Raw genomic sequence first — 16,831 nt, forward strand, 5'->3', positions numbered from 1 at the left:
TCAGGCCTCATTTGAGTATCAGGTTCTCAACCTGGATTTAGTGGAATCCTTCTGGACCTTCTTAATTCCTGAACACAACTTGTCTTTGCCCTTTCTGCTGGTGGGCATTGCTAATGAGCCTATAGTCTATATTGATCGAGCCCACCTCAATCTGGGCAGCTTGCTACTAGGTGAGGTTTCAAAAAATGCTCAATTCTGACATTTTAAAGGGATAGTTCAACCAAAAATAGAAATTCTGTTATCATTTACTAACCAACATGATGTCCTTCATTCTTTTGCGGAACACAATGGAAGATATTTTGAAAAACTGTTTTAGTCCATACAATGAATGTCAATGGGGTCCAAAACAACATTGGATCCTGCTGACTTGCATTGTATGGACAAATTCAATACTGAGACATTGTAAATGATGACAGCTAGGACCGATTTAAATAGTTACTGATGTAAAGGGGGTTGACAATCATAATTTTACTATAAGGTTATGGGTAACACATGCCAGTCTTTTCAGTAGGGGTGTCCATGTGCCTTTATGTGCAGGGTTTGAAGCTCATCAGACTGTTTTTGTGGTGAATGGAGAAGATCAACCATTCCATTTTATGGTTCAGGAGTCCTCCTGCCACTCTGAGGGCTACCAGGACAGATTAGTGGTAGAGCCTATGGAGGGAACAGTTCCACCCAAAGATAAGTATGTTATTGCATTTGTATAAAGTCTGAGACCTTTAATGTCTTCTTTTGGTCAAAATGTTTACACATTTTGTTCTTGTTCACACCCCTTAACATCTGCATCTGACAGGATCCCGATGGTGATATGGATCACTCCCACTCGTGAGGGACATGTGGCTTTTAATCTAGTAGTGACAGTGCAGAGGAAGCTCCAACCGCTGACCATGAATGTGAAAGGAGAGTGTTACAGCATGAATGCTCATGTCCGATATGAGAGCCCTGAGGGATCCATCACAGAGCTTTCATCACACCAGATCCATCCGGTGGACTTCAAACAGGTACAAATTTCTGTGAAGTCAGTTATGAATTCATAGTGTATGTGTGTGTGTGTGTGCCGGTATGTTGTCTGAAAGACTTGTCTTTGGCAGAGTTCCTGCAAAAAACGTTTAGATTAAGCTTCCTGCCATTCCTGTCATCTGTTCCCTGAACAGGTGGAGCTAAACGATAAAGCCACATGTACGTTTGTGGTGTCCAATCCTGGGAAGTTCAGTTTAGATGTTGAGTATGATCTATCTGGGCCGGCAACACTGCAGCCCCACCTGCAAGTGGAACCTAAATTGGACACGGTGGCTGTAGGTGGACAGAGTTCCTGCACCGTGAGCTTCTGCCCTCAGCGGAAATGTGTGCTCAAAGATCTGACTTTTTCCATTAAGGTAAACCCTATCATTTTCATTGTCTCCGTCTCATTTACATCATTTGTTTTATTTTCCATTTTATAATTTGCTGTCTTTCTTTCCTCTGTTTGTAGATAAAGAATGGACCGACATTCCGTTGTGCCCTGATGGGTTCAGCTATGACTCCAGACCTGGAATTTTCTTTCGTCAAGCACAGTTTGGAAAGCATTTCTTATACTGTGAGGGTATGGTGCCTGCTACACACACACTGGTGATTAGCAACAGAAGCAGCAGAGGTATCAGGTAGAAAACATTAAAAAACCAAAACTATTTTTATTTTGCATGATAATGGTTTGCTTTTATAATATGATGGTATTTATTCAGTCTAGACTGTTTGTTCTCCAACACACCCGTTCTGGAGGTCACCTTCACCCCTCAAGTCCTTCCTCCTGGCGGCTCTGTAGAAGTTCTCTTCTCATTCTATCCACGCAATGCAGTTCGTTACCACGAGAAGGTGGTTTTTGAGATTAATAAATGTGCCAAACAAGTGGTGGAGGTCCTGGGACAGGGCATTGAAATGAAGGTGACAAAAGGGTGTCAAGAGTTTTAAATGATCCTAATTATTTGCATCCTGATATTCACAGACATTCATTCGCCACTGTTTGTTTTTTCTTTTTTCCCATCTTAGATTAATTTAGAGGACTCAGCACATAAGGTGGTAAATTTTGGAGCTCTGCAGATTGGGCAGAGAAGTCAAAAATTGGTCCCTCTGGTGAACAACAGCCACTCTTCTTTGAGTTTTTGTCTTCGCCGACACTCTGATAACTCTCTCCAGGACTCAAGGGTAACTTGTGCACATGCACTCTCTATTATACACTACTTTTCAAAAGTTTGCGGTCAGGAAGATTTTCTAATGTTTTTGAGAAAATTCTTTTACGCTCACGAGGCACTATTTATTAGATAGAATGTTTAATGTTGTGAAGTATTATTATAAATTAAAATAACGTTTCTATTGCTTTCTATGTATTTTAAAGGTCCAGTGTTTAATATTTAGGAGGATCTATTGACAGAAATATACAAAACTATGTTTTCAGTATGAACCGTTAAGTTTTTATTACCTTAGAATGAGCCATTTCTATCAACATACACCACGGGTCTCCTTACATGTTAAGTCGCCATTTTGCGCCGCCATGTTTCTACAGTAGCCCTAAAAGGACAAATAATTGTGCTTTTTCAGATCTTGTCAGTTCGTCCAGAGGGGGAGGTGACACTTAAAGAGGGGGGTGGCCGCTGTGTGGTGGAGCTTCTCTTTTCTCCTGAACAGCGCACACCTCCCTTCACAGAGGAGCTGCAGCTGGAGTGTCTAGGTGCTGTTCGCCCCCTGCTGGTCATGAAGGGCTGCTGCCAGGGGGTGGAGGTCAGACTGGACACAGACTACCTGCAGTTTGGAGCTGTGGTCCAGTGCTGCCAAGCCACCCGTCGTGTTATCATGCAGAACACAGGAGACATTGGTGCTAGGTGCACATTCATGCTTAATTATAATTCAGTGACTGGTTGCATATAAAAATGTGTAGCTGATTCTGTTAATTAATAAATCTGAGTGGAAAATATTAAATGGACTCAAATAGAAATATACTATATATTTTTATTTCTGCATCATCAGCTTTTCCTTGTTCTCTTCAGATTCAAGTGGGATGTAAAGAGTTTTGCTCCAGATTTCATCATTTTTCCTGCTGAGGGCTACATCACCCCAGGGATGGAAGTATCTCTTGAAGTGACCTTTGCCCCTACGGAGCTGAGTCAAGATTTGCGCTATGATGATCTCTGCTGTACTGTAGAGGGTGGCAAACCGTTAAAACTCACCCTGAGTGGCTCCTGCATTGTCCCACAGGTTGCAACAGAGGTAAGCGGCTGCACAGACACAAGTCTGAATGTGACAGTGTGTAATAATTTTCTTTAATGAGTACTGAAACTTTGTATATTTACTAATATTAGATGTGCTGATAAAAATGTTGAAGTGAAACTCTAGGACTATTCATTGGCTGGGTTTCCATCCAAACGTGAAGCGAATCGTTTCAAAGTTTGCAAAAAAAGAATAATAAATAAATAAAGAATAGAAAATAAATGCAAGTTAGGTGCGGTTTCCATCAAGTTGTTCAAGCGGATGACGGTGGTATTGTAACCTAGTAACCAAGAGTAAATAAAACACTGTGACCGAGCATTTGTGAAAGCTTCGCCTAAACACTTATGAATATGGAAACATAAACAAGAGCTTTATTAAGCGTCACACACATTGAGAGGACAACCCCAAAAAACCTGCAACATTCCAGTACAAAAGTGCGCACATGACTCTTGTCTTTCTACAGCAAGCACCAAAGAGTTCCAGTACATCCAGAATCAATGTGTCATAACAGAATCAAACATAAATGTATAACATGTCTGTTACAACACCATCAGTAGAAACAGACGATTAGTCATGTGGGTTTAATGTACGCTACGTCAGAATTTATTTGGCAAATGTGTCTCCATCTCCCATTATTTGCAATAAAGGTGCAATATGTACGAATTTTGCAATAAAATATCCAAAAACCAATAGGCCAGTGTTATATATTTTGTTCACTTGAGTACTTACAATATCCCTAATCTTTGCAACTATTCATAAGAAAATTGCAATTTCAACCAAGGCTCCGGGACGTGTGAGGAGTCGCCTGTCAATTGCGTCATACCCGCGTTACCCTCGGTTTCTGGTTTTATTTTGAAGAAAACATGGAAACACCAAAGACGCTTTAATATTTAAATGTTTTAATAGGCAAGGGAACATCTGTTTTGATATATTTATAGACAGAAAACTATTTATTGTTATATAGCACAACACGTTTAGTCTTATTGTTTAAATCTAATTTTTGTGATTTTTTTTTTTTTTTTTGGCGAGTACCATGCCTTTAGCATGCCTCAGAGAAAAACACTATTTTGTCAAGTAGCTAACATAGCATAATCAGATGCAGCTTTATTTTTAGTAACAGTAATACAGCATTTTCTCCATCATACAGTACGTTTTAAAATTAATTGCATGCCATTTATCAATTCAAGCCATCCAGCATTTATTAATATGATATTCTAAAATCGATCTATCTTACTGCAGTGTGCAACAAGTGTCTCACAGCAGCCGGCGAGCGAACGCACAAACATTTTCAACACACTCAGATGTATCTAATATGATAAACAGAGCTGTGTTACCTCATACTCATGACCGGAAAAGCGGAAGCGGCGCCGGCGACTGTGGCATAATAAAAGTTCCGCTGCTCGCGGCGTGTGTTACGCAATCGCTCCAGTGGCCTCGGTCCCGCTCTGCTTCATACTACAGTAACGTTAATAATCGCATCCATGACCATGATTTCTTCCCGAGTCCTATCCCAATTTTTTTCCACCGGCTGTTGAGGTGAAGACCACGTGTCCCAAGATTCCGCGCTCAAACTTGGCATCATCAAGCTACGCCTTTGTTCTGAATAGGCCTCTAGCGACCTCTAGCGGACAGAAAATAATACATATTGCACCTTTAACACTTTTTCACACCACCTCAAGCAAGCCTAAAAACTTTTTTGCAAAATCGGGCTTTCCATCACTAGTTTCTGATGTGATACTTCAAATTGCACATAAAAACGTTGATGGAAACATAGCTATTTTGTCACTGTCTTTTTCTTTCTTTCTCTTTTGTGTGAGCAGGTGGTGAATTTCGTATGTCAGGTGCGCAGTCAGTGTACTCAGTCTCTGGTTCTGCCCAGCCGCATTAACCAGCGCTGGACTCTGAAATGTGTCATAGAGGGAGAGCACTGGAGTGGGCTGCCCACTCTCCTCATTGAGCCTTTACAGCAGAACACCTATGATATCACATACAAGCCACTGGTCATGACTGCAGATGGGGAGAGGCATGAGGTATGACACTCTCCACACAAGATGAACGCTCTTTCCATTCATTGAAACAGCTATTCAACTATTAAAGGTGCCATCGAACGTTGTTTTACAAGATGTAATATAAGTCTAAGGTGTCCCGTGAATGTGTCTGTGAAGTTTCAGCTCAAAATACCCCATAGATTTTTTTTAAATTAATTTTTTTAACTGCCTATTTTGGGGCATCATTAACTATGCACCGTTTCAGGGGCTGCTGGCCCTTTAAATCTCATGCTCCCTGCCCATCGAGCTCGCGACTCTATAATACAGTGCAGTTACAAAGTTCACACAGCTAATATAACCCTCAAATGGATCTTTACAAGATGTTCGTCATGTATGCTGCATGCATGCTTCGGGTCATGTTAGTATAGTATTTATTTGGGTGTTTATATTTGATTCTGAACGAGTTTGATAGTACTCCGTGGCTAAAGCTAACATTACACACTGTTGGAGAGATTTATAAAGAATGAAGTTGTGTTTATGAATTATACAGACTGCAAGTGTTTAAAAATTAAAATAGCTTGTCTCCGTGAATACAGTAAGAAACAATGGTAACTTTAACCAACAGTAGCCTACATTAGCAACATGCTAAAGAAACATTTAGAAAGACAATTTACAAATATCACTAAAAATATCATGATATCATGGGTCATGTCAGTTATTATTGCTCCATCTGCCATTTTTTGCTATTGTTCTTGCTTGCTTACCTAGTCTGATGATTCAGCTGTGCACAGATCCAGACGTTACTGGCTGCCCTTGTCTAATGCCTTTCATAATGTTGGGAACATGGGCTGGCATATGCAAATATTGGGGGCGTACACCCCGACTGTTACATAACAGTCGGTGTTATGTTAAGATTCGCCTGTTTTTCGGAGGTCTTTTAAACAAATGAGATTTATTATAAAAGGGGGAAACAATGGAGTTTGAAAATCAGTGTATGTCTTTTCCATGTACTGAACTCTTGTTATTCAACTATGCCAAGGTAAATTCAATTTTTAATTCTAGGGCACCTTTAAATTTAATACAAATGTCCAAATATTCATTAAAAAAATCAATTTGTGACTGGCAAAAAATCAATAGTTACTGTATGCCCATTGCCCAACTGTACAAACATTTTTAGTTTTCCACTGTTAATGATTTCATTTTCGTCTGCTGTATTAAAGTCGGCATGAAACGGAAGTTGCGATAGTCTAATGTTGTGACTAGTGTTGTCAAATGTACCGACTTCGGTACCAAGTCGGTACTTACATTTTAAAAATGTGACGCTTTGAGCGCTGTTGAGTGGATTCGTAAACACCTCTGATTGGCCATTGTGTTGACGCACTCATCGGATATGTCTGTGATTGGCTTCAACGACATTGTAAATAGTCATCAATGATGCTCTTCACCGAGCACTTACACAGATACACACAGGAGCGTTTGAAAGCAGGCATCTATCGCGTACCAGTCTGCTGCTTTCAAACGCTCCCGCTTTCAAATTCAAACACCTCCGTGTGCTTTCAAGCACTCCCGTGTGTTGATCATTGTAGCCAATCACAGACATATCTGATGAGCGTGTCGACACAATGGCCAGTCAGAGGTGTATATGAATCCGCTCAACAGCGCTCAAAGCGTCACATTTTTAAAATTTCAGTACCAACTTGGTACCAAAGTCGGTACTTTTGACAACTTTAGTTGTGATGTATATTTTATGAAACAGAATCACAAAAATACAGCATATTTTGCAAACGACCTTTTATGCGTTGAGTCCAACCCAAACAACACAATCACAGCTCTCACAGGTGATTATGAAGGTATGTCTCAACAGGTAAATATAGGCTACTTTCAATAAAAGGTCCAATACTTCTTAATGTGTTGCTATGTGTCAAGAGAGTGAGCAACTGATTATCTAGCACTCTGTGTAGAGTGAACGCAAGTGTTTAGCTAATAAACAAATCCAACGTACATATCTGAATCGGGCACAGTTTTGACATGACAGCATACCCGGTTAAAAAAGTCACCGCTTGACATCTGTCTCTGGTGCAGGGCTCTGTGTTCTTCTCCTTTCCTGATGGCAGTGGAATACTGTACATATTGCAAGGCACAGCTGAGCCACCAAAGGCTGAAGGCACAATAACCGAAGAGATCAAATGCAAAACCCAGCACACACAGACAGTACCTGTCCACAACTGGCTGCCCAGACATCAGAGGTACCTCATCCACACCAAAACATATAGATGCAAGTTATACATCACAATGCAGTATTTCACAAAGTCATTTATTTATATCATTTTCATATAATTATATCATACTTATTTTTCAATTAATTAAATACGTGTTTATTGCAAAGACTTCCAAATGAACAGAAAGATGCTAGAATTACCCTACAGACATTACATTTGTTGCAACATGCAAAATTCCATAATATCCTAACCTTTTCTTGTCTTACTCTGGATGCATTACACAAACATATGGCTCATTGCACATGCAAAAACATTGTTAATCCTGAAAATACCCATAAAATAGCCACACAATACAGTGTCTCTTGGGATATGCTTTGTAATGATCATAAAACCTTTAATTGACTGTAAATTCTAAAGCTACAGTTGCAAATTCTATTCCGCTACTTAGCTTCATTGTATAATTTATGTTTGATCATTGTGTGTTTTATATTCTTCTGCGCAGGTTCCGTGCTGTGATGGAGCTCATCAAACCAGATCGTTCAGACGGCATAGTTTCCCTGAAGGGCCTGGAATACATTGATGTGCCTGCACTGGATACAAAGAACTACAAACTCTCCTTCTTCACTTATAAAGAGGGCCAGTACAATGCTAAAGCAAGTGCCATCATACACCAATAAAAATGCTAATACAGACTACTTTGCAATAGAAATATCATATTTCTCACTTACACAGGTGACATTCAAGAATGAGGCAACGGGTGAGTTTCTGTTCTACAATCTCAACTTTAAAGCGACAGCTCCAGGACTGATTGACACTATAGAAATGGCAACCCGGGTGAGGCAGATGACCTCTGGGTTCGTGGAGGTGGAGAACCCTCTTCTTGTGGACGTGTCATTCTCTGCAGAGTGCCAGAATTCAGACATCAGTTTTCCGCCACAGTTTCTTGTGCCTGCTCAGTCTAAGGTAGGTATGCTTTCAAAAACACTAAGTTAATACTGAGTTGTAAAATAATCAATTTCAGAGCTTCTATTCAGTTTTTGCTGTCTTTTTAACAGAGCCCTACACGTGGGAAAAATGGATTACCAAATAAAAAAATTTGTTCCCACATTAATTTATGGCCATAGTACCTTAAAAATTTTCATTTTTGGGTGGACTATCACAGTCATGGGCCATTTGAAAAATCATTCAAAAATTTAAATGAAATAAATTGTCAATGCCAAAAAAAAAAGAAAAAAAAAAAGGTGATTTTGCTGTGGTGACTCTTGTATTTCATGGCTGTTTTTTTAAGAATCTTGTTTTTTGTGTTTTATTTCTTAGGTTACATTGACATTTGAATATCAACCTCTGTGTGAGGGAGAGTCCACAGCCCGGCTGGTGTTGTACGCTGCTGAACTCGGACACTTCTTTTATGAGCTTCAGCTGAAGGCCCTGCCTGCACCCCTCGAGAAGCCTTTATATTTCAGAGCACCACTTGGCAGCAAACACAGCGTCACAGCTAAGTTCACCAACTTCTCTCGTGTCAAGACCGAATATGTTTGCAAGGTAGGAGACACAAAAATGAAAATTCTGTCATCATTTACTCACCATCAAGTTGTTCCAAACCTGTATGAATTTCTTTCTTCTGCTGAACACAGAAGAAGATATTTTGAAGAATGTCAGTAACCAAACAGTTGATGGACCCCATTGACTTCCATAGTTAGTCAATGGGGTCCATCAACTGTTTACTGACATTCTTCAAAATATCTTCTTCAGTGTTCAGCAGAAGAAAGAAATTCATACAGGTTTGGAACAACATTAGCAGCATAAATTCTAATATCTGTGCAATAATCAATCCTCTCAAATCTTGTTACCGACTTAGACGGACAACCTGAACTTCACTGTGGAAAAGAACATTAAAGTAGCAGCGGGGAACCAAACTGGCACAGATATCAGTGTGGTGGTCCATTTTGAACCTTGCCAGGTGGAAGACATCCAAAGCAAACTCACCATCTCCTCAGACTTTGGAGGGGAGTATGTCTTCCCTCTGTATGGCACCTGCACCCCACCTAAACCTCAGGGTCCCCTCACCATCAGCTTAGGTTCCAGTGTCTCTATTTTCTTTAAGAATGTCTTTCAACAGACCACCACCTTCTCCTTTCAGGTAGACAACCCTGCCTTCACTGTCAAGGGCGCAGAGACTATTTCACCTCAAAAAACTCAGCACATACAGATTACATTTGACGGCCCTCCTACAGGCTCCAGAGGCCCTTGTCACGGAAAGCTGACAATTTCTTGCCCACGTATGGAGGGCCATGGACAGGGCATCTTCTGGGTTTACTACTTGAAAGGTTACTGTCCAGAGCTTCCTTCAGAGAAAAAAACATCATGAAGAAAGAGCCATGCTATTCTTTGCATAAAATTATTAATGGTAATGGTTAAAAATGGTTTGAAAAATACAGTAAGTTTAATGGGCAGTTCAACTCTTAATTTGTTGTTTTCACATAAAGTATATTTTATTTATTTTTTAGTCCTTTTATACTAAAAACTTTATTTATTTAGTTTTTAGTATATTTTTTTAATCTTCCAGTTTGAAGAAATATGTTGTTTTAAACAAAACACAAATGTATTGTAAAGACTCAAAATGAACAGAAAAATAAACATTTCTGTAGCACTCAGGTTTACTGTTTGAATTACACCAGTCAAGTATCCAGTTAACTGCCTTAGCTTCTGGGTGCTCCTCTTTAGTCCACCAGGAGGTGCACTTGTTGCTCTTACATCACCTTTAACATGTCCTATCTACTGAGGCATGATGGGAGGTATATTCCCTGTAGGTTCATGACTCAGATACAGATATTTTATTGTTGTGTGTGTGTGCATATAGTGTATGTTTCATACCCATATGTAGTAGATATGTGTGGATTTCTCTCTCATTTCCCCTGCCAATCTTCCTGCATGATTTTTGGAAATGATTTCAACTCACTTCTCTGGCCATATCCAAATCTAAAATACAGAAAGTGGGTGAGTGGAGTTATTGTTTATTCTGAGATAACAAACGGCTGGATGCACATTATCTCTTACTTAACAAATACATTTGATTTTAATAATGTATTAGTAAATGTTGGAATTAACATTACTAATATTAATAAATGCTGTAGAAGTATTGTTTATTCTTAGTTCATGTTAACAAAGGTAACTTATCATAAAGTGTTACCACTAAAACTATTAATGTTAGCTGAAATAAAATAAAAAAATTAAATGAAAAACTTAAACAAATAACTTCAATAAAAAAATAAATGTTGCTTTGGCAACAACAAATAGGTTCAAGTTGAAGTACTAAAATAACTAAAACTGAATTAAAATTTAATTAAAGATAAATAGAAATATTTTTAAAAAGACGTTAAAAAATGCCAAAAGGTCATAACAAACTTAAACTAAAATTAAAATGAATTTAAAAATATTACACTAAAAGCTAATTCAAGATATTAATAAAAACTATAATAGTATGTATATGTATATATATATATAATATATGTTTGTATGTATCAGTCTTCTATATTTTTAGTGTGTTCCAAATACTAAAACTAAAACATTGAACTAAAATATATATACAAAAATAATAAACTTTATAGTATATATTGCAATTTTGTAAAATAAAAAATATCATTTATACCATAAAAATATTTATTAATATTATTATAAAATTACTAAAAATATTCAGATATTTTATTATATTTTTAATTGTTTGTTTCCTTTATTATTGTTTTATTTACCTTATTTTTATTTATTTATCTTATTTTAAAATATTTGTATATTCACCTTAACAATGTACATCTAACAACTGCTAGCTGAGACATATATACAGTCTAATAAATATAATATATAAATGTACACATATATTATCTTCGAGTTTGAAATAGTGAGAATGGCAGTCTGCCTCAGTGTGTCCAATCTCAGGTGAAAGACACATCTCCAGTGTCTCTGCATCTGGCTTGTCAGCCTCAAACTGAAAAAGGAGGCAGAATAACCATTCACCGGTTTCATTTTGCTCCCTGCACGTGCCACGATATACCACTGAGTTTGTTTACGTGTGGAAAAGAGAGGCCTGTCACCGGCACACACAAACTGGCTGCAAGGGGTGTTGATCTGAGCATGTCCAAAGACAAGGGATTACTGCTTGTTGTAATTATCTGAGCACCCTCTGCGGTGAAGAAGGAGTAACAGGTTGCTGTGAGTTGCCCTACATTAAAGTGATGCATCCAATCACTTTTTTTTTATCTGTTTGGCTAAATGCCTCACTATAGGAACGCGAACTGCAGGGGGGTTGTACTTGGTGCCAATTAAATAAAGGCCTTTTTAGTTGGAATGACTTAATCACCCCTCGTAAAGGGCAGGACCGGGGAGGCTTTCAACAGTCTTTCAACTCACAAAGGTCATTTCAGACCATTATAGAGACAGTAAGGTAATGAGGGATTTTCTAAGGAGTACCCACCCCAAAAATTGCAAGCTGCTGTTTTTTTTTGTTTGTTTGTTTGGTTTATTTTTTGACCACGTGATACAAATTCAGGATGTTGGTTCACCGGAGCCTGTATACAGCCTGTATATATGTCATAATAACAACATGAGTGGGTTTGGGGAGATCAGAACTACCCAATTACGGCTTGAACTCCTACAAAGAAGTAAAAACAAAATGTTGGTCCGGTCTCTATTTCTCCTTCCCAGTGGAGGTCCAGACTATTTATTTATTTATTTATTTATTTAAAAAAAAAAAAAATCCTAAATAGATTAAGATATTTGGCCCTCAGAGCCAAAGCAATGGCATCTGAGAATTTTTCTTTGAAAAATTAAAATATTTCATCAGTTGAGCCCAATTATGAATATTAAAAGGTAAGATCAGATGTTTTATCAAGCTGTTATTATTTTAACTCTTAACTTAAAGGATTAGTTCACCCAAAAATGTGAATTCTGTCATTAATTACTCACCCTCATGTCGTTCCACACCCGCAAGACCTTCGTTCATCTTCAGAACACAAATTAAGATATTTTTGATGAAATCTGACGGCTCAGTGAGGTCTCCATTATTAACACTTTCAATGCCCAGAAAGCTACAAAAGACAGTTCGTGTGACTACGGTGGTTCAACCTTAATATTATATAGCCACGAGAATACTTTTTGTGCGCCAAAAAAAAAAAAAAATAATGACTTTATTCAACAATATCTAGTGATGAGCAATTTCAAAACACTGCTTCATGAAGCTTTACGAATCTTTTGTTTCGAATCAGTGGTTCGGAGCACGTATCAAACTGCCAATGTCACGTGAACTGTTGAAATTTTGAAACACTTAAGATGTAACAAAGCCTTGTTTACTGAAATCACGTGATTTTGGCGCTCTGAACCACTGATTTGAAACAAAAGATTCGTAAAGCTTCGAAGCTTCATGAAGCAGTGTTTTGAAATCACTCATCACTAGATATTGTTGAATAAAGTTGTTATTTTGTTTTTTTTTGTGCACAAAAAGTATTCTCGTCACTTCATAACATTAAGGTTGAACCACTGTAGTCACATGAACTGTTTTAAATACATCTTTAGTACCTTTCTGGGCATTGAAAGTGTTAATTATCTTGCTATCAATGGAGGCCTCACTGAGCCATCAGATTTCATCAAAAATATCTTAATTTGTGTTCTGAAGATTAACGAAGGTCATACGGGTGTGGAACGACATGAGGGTGAGTAATTCATGACAGTAATTTCATTTTTGGGGGAACTAACCCTTTAAATGCAAAAATGCTGGAATAAAAACAACCCAAGTTGGGTTGAAAATGGACAAACCCAGCAGTTTTATTTAACTCAACTTTTGTTTAAAAATTACTATATTGCTTGGTTAAAATTAACCCAAAAGATGTTGGAAATTAAAAATCAGACACATAATGACTAGAGGCAACAATAATCAAAAGATGAACATTTATTAATAAGGTATTTAATAAATGTTTGTTTAATTATTATTCATTTAACTTATTAATAAATGTTAATTTCCAACATATTTTGGGTTCATTTTAAGCCAGCCATATAGTAATTTTAAACATTAGTTGAGTTAAATACAACTGCCCAGCACATTGGGCAAACATTTAACCCAATCGCTGGATTTGTCCATTTTCAACCCAACTTGGGTTGTTTTTAACCCAGCATTTTTAGAGTGTGTAACGGTGTTGTTATTGTGTCTTTTTAAGTAGATGCTATACAGTTATGTAGAGGAAAAAGTAAAATACAGATCATGTGTTTCCACAAATTTTAAAGATTTAAAACTGAGAGTTACTGCAGTAAACTAAGTAAAAGCCAAAAATGGACATCATTACCATAGTTTATTCAAAAGTTGTCTGGGATCAATGGTCATTACAATCCATTCCCTTTGTAATAGTATACTCTCTAAAGTGCAAATAAAGCTTTTTCTCGTTCATTCTTCTGCATCTGGACTAAATGGATGGCACTTATTGAACTGCTCCAATTAGGTGTGACAGGAGGGGTGAGTTTTGGGATGTGTGCTGCTGCTGATGTCAGAGAGGAGGGAGGGATCGCCCCCATAGCGCGCAGCATGAACGCTCCGCGGCAAAAGGATGTGTGAACAAGCAGCGCGCTACTGCAGGGACGGCGTCCACAAACTGCTCCACAAAGAACAAGCCAAACTCCGGGCACAGGACAGCAAAGACCAGCCCAAACCCGGGGCTCAGGACAGCGAGATAGCGACGGCTGCACAGTCCGGAAACAGCGGTTCTCAGCCCGGTGGAATAGACGGGCTCGTCCGCTGGATAGTCACCAAGATGAGCGACAATAAAAGCATCTCTACTCGGGAATATGTGAAGGAGGAGGCGGCGGTGGCTCAGGAGCAGTTCTTTGCACCGGAGCCCCGAAAGGGCATCTCTGTCATTTTGGACGTAAGTGTTTGATATTTTATTATTGTTGTATGTATAAAAAAGGCGACTTTATTCAACTTTATTCAGTCGCTATAATTAATTTAATAAACAACCTCTGAAGAGTTTTGAGCGTAATTAGTTCAAAAAAATATCTCGCCAACCTTTGATACTCAAGCAATTACAGCAAATCAAGGCTACAGTTTATGAATTTGAATCTATTTAATTTTTTTGATCGAATCCACCCATTTTGCAGAACAGTTATGAAGTTGACACTTTGCATGTCAATGTTAGCCTATGTAAGATTTTAGATTATTACACGGTTTTCTCGAGTAGGCAACTAAATTCTGTTTGGTTAATCGCGAACAATCTAAATAATATTTTTAATAATAATAATAAATAACAATCTAATAATAGGCTAATAGTTATATATAATAACCTAAATAATATTTCTAATAATAATAAATAACAATATAACGTAATAATAATAGTTATATATAGGCTAATAACCTAAATAATATTTCTAATAATAAATAAATAACAATCTAATAATAATAGTTATATATAATAACCTAAATAATATTTCGCGTTCACGATGGCAAAAATACCGACGCTACTCTCTCGTATCACTCCGCGCACTAACTCTTTACAAATGTACGCGCCTGGCGCCATCTTGCGACTAAAATGCTAACTTACTACGATAAAAATGGCTTGTTTTAATTTTAGTATAGGTCTAAATTGTGAGCATAAAACATTTGATAGAAGCTCAAGAGTCTTTAAGCAAGAAAACAAAAACATCGGTTGAAAGAGCAATGAACCGAAAATAAATTCTGAGAACTGGATGAGAGATAATAGGCCTATACAATGGACTATTTTTCTTAGCGGAAGCTAATATATTTTACTAGTAGGATGAAACAAGTTTCTCAAATCAATCAGTATTTTATATACAAGACGAGTAGTTATTTATTTGCTAAGTAGCCATGCAATAAGTCAAATAATTTACTGTCAGATGGTCATTATTGCAAAATAAACCTCTTCAGGGTGTGACAGTCCTCCTGTATCCCTCTGTGACTCTTGCATGTGCACGCGCATTCACAGTTGTAACGAAATACTGTTGAGCTTTTAGTAGGTGCAATGAAAATACCACCTAATTGTAAAATAATCTGAACATACGCTAGATTCTCTACTACAAAACAGCAGTGATGCATCCAGCCGTACCTTTCAGCATCTTAGGTTATACAACAGTTTTTGCTCTGATTTTAAGACCGTATCTCAGAGAAGCATACCCGAATCTAAATAATTTATTGCGCTTTTCCTGTGAGCCCGGCAGTTATGCTATGTGGTTGGCTGCTGTGGCAAGGTCTCAGCAGTATTGATTTAGTAGGTCAAAGTATTGCCTTAGTATTGTTCATTGCTGCTGGATAATTATGTGTATCTGATGGTCATACCTCTTGGGATTTCTACATTGCTTTTAGGGGGAGAAGTTAAAACATTTAAGAGAGTGATAAGTAGTTCAGTCCCAGACCTAGATACAGTCTCAGGTAACCAGACTAAAAAGTAGAGGGGACAAAAACTAATTAAAAACCTTAGAAAAAGACCAGAGGCACCAAATGCACCCTAGTATAAATACAATAGTGAAGGTGCTGGAAATGAATAAGGGAGGGGTTAAGCAGATAATGAGGTGCTGTAGATAATTTGTCTTTTATTGGTAGTGAGCACTTGTACATGATTTCTTGTGGAGACTTCGGTATGGACCGCAGGTGCTTGCAGGGGAATTGATTTCCCCCTATGCTTTGTGAGAGAATTCCATTACTTAACTCAATCTATTTCTACCGAATGACATATCTGCTGCCACCTCTGTTCCAGGATCAGCCTGACCGAGCCTTAACACTGCATCGGTGAACAACAAAGCGTCATTCATCGTTACTTTTCATTTTTAAAGTGTCTAAAGCAGCATGCAATTGTAAAGACCATTGTTTCCATTTCAGAAAGCTTTCGATTCACCGGCTAGACAAGTTATGGATTCAGGGTGTGTTGAATTCTCTCAGCACGGCTTCCCCAATCCAGACAGTGAAAACTAAGTGGAGCACTAACAAGCTGTCATAAAGAAGGCTAAGTGTGTTTCACAGTATTTCATGTCTCAGGTCCCAGACCTCATCTGGCTTGAGGGAGTAATTAAGTGAATTTGATGTTTTTTGAACACTTCTTTTCCACTGGGGTTGAATGCTGTGCACTAAATTACAGTAGCGCTCTCGTTTATGCTTTAAAAGCGAGGATTAAAGTCGACATGAAACGGAAATTGCGCAAGTCTTATTGTGACGTATATCCGAATGAAATGGCTTCTCAAACAAGAAAAAATGTCAGATTTTGTCCGTTGGGAATTGATTGGATGGTTGTGGTTTGCTAATGCTGTGATGTCATGTGAGTGACAGGTTGCCCCGCCCTCGTGCCAGTAAACACGTCACCATAGAAGAGATGTCGCTGAAAGAGGGAGGGGTTATTT

The 16,831-nt window shown here is 38.1% G+C and overlaps 2 protein-coding genes across 3 annotated transcripts in view; both read left to right on the plus strand.

Annotated features, from left to right (window-relative positions):
* The window catches only part of hydin (HYDIN axonemal central pair apparatus protein), an 83,419-nt gene extending 73,354 nt beyond the window's left edge, over nucleotides 1-10,065 (plus strand). The window contains 16 exon segments of the mRNA XM_048168685.1: nucleotides 5-170; nucleotides 538-685; nucleotides 794-1,001; nucleotides 1,155-1,376; nucleotides 1,472-1,550; nucleotides 1,553-1,640; nucleotides 1,722-1,920; nucleotides 2,026-2,181; nucleotides 2,575-2,855; nucleotides 3,021-3,240; nucleotides 5,061-5,270; nucleotides 7,311-7,474; nucleotides 7,950-8,100; nucleotides 8,180-8,410; nucleotides 8,765-8,989; nucleotides 9,306-10,065. Of these exon segments, the coding sequence (XP_048024642.1) occupies nucleotides 5-170; nucleotides 538-685; nucleotides 794-1,001; nucleotides 1,155-1,376; nucleotides 1,472-1,550; nucleotides 1,553-1,640; nucleotides 1,722-1,920; nucleotides 2,026-2,181; nucleotides 2,575-2,855; nucleotides 3,021-3,240; nucleotides 5,061-5,270; nucleotides 7,311-7,474; nucleotides 7,950-8,100; nucleotides 8,180-8,410; nucleotides 8,765-8,989; nucleotides 9,306-9,815 (3,258 nt within the window). The 3' untranslated portion in view covers nucleotides 9,816-10,065.
* A 3,901-nt stretch (nucleotides 10,066-13,966) lies between these two features.
* The window catches only part of necab2 (N-terminal EF-hand calcium binding protein 2), a 121,699-nt gene continuing 118,834 nt past the window's right edge, over nucleotides 13,967-16,831 (plus strand). For both annotated transcript variants that reach the window (XM_048168967.1, XM_048168968.1), the window contains exon 1: nucleotides 13,967-14,352. In XM_048168967.1, coding sequence (XP_048024924.1) covers nucleotides 14,035-14,352 — 318 coding nt within the window. In that variant the 5' untranslated portion in view covers nucleotides 13,967-14,034. The remainder of the gene's footprint in view (nucleotides 14,353-16,831) is intronic.

Source organism: Megalobrama amblycephala, linkage group LG19 (assembly GCF_018812025.1).
Source record: "Megalobrama amblycephala isolate DHTTF-2021 linkage group LG19, ASM1881202v1, whole genome shotgun sequence".
Lineage (NCBI taxonomy): Eukaryota > Metazoa > Chordata > Actinopteri > Cypriniformes > Xenocyprididae > Megalobrama > Megalobrama amblycephala.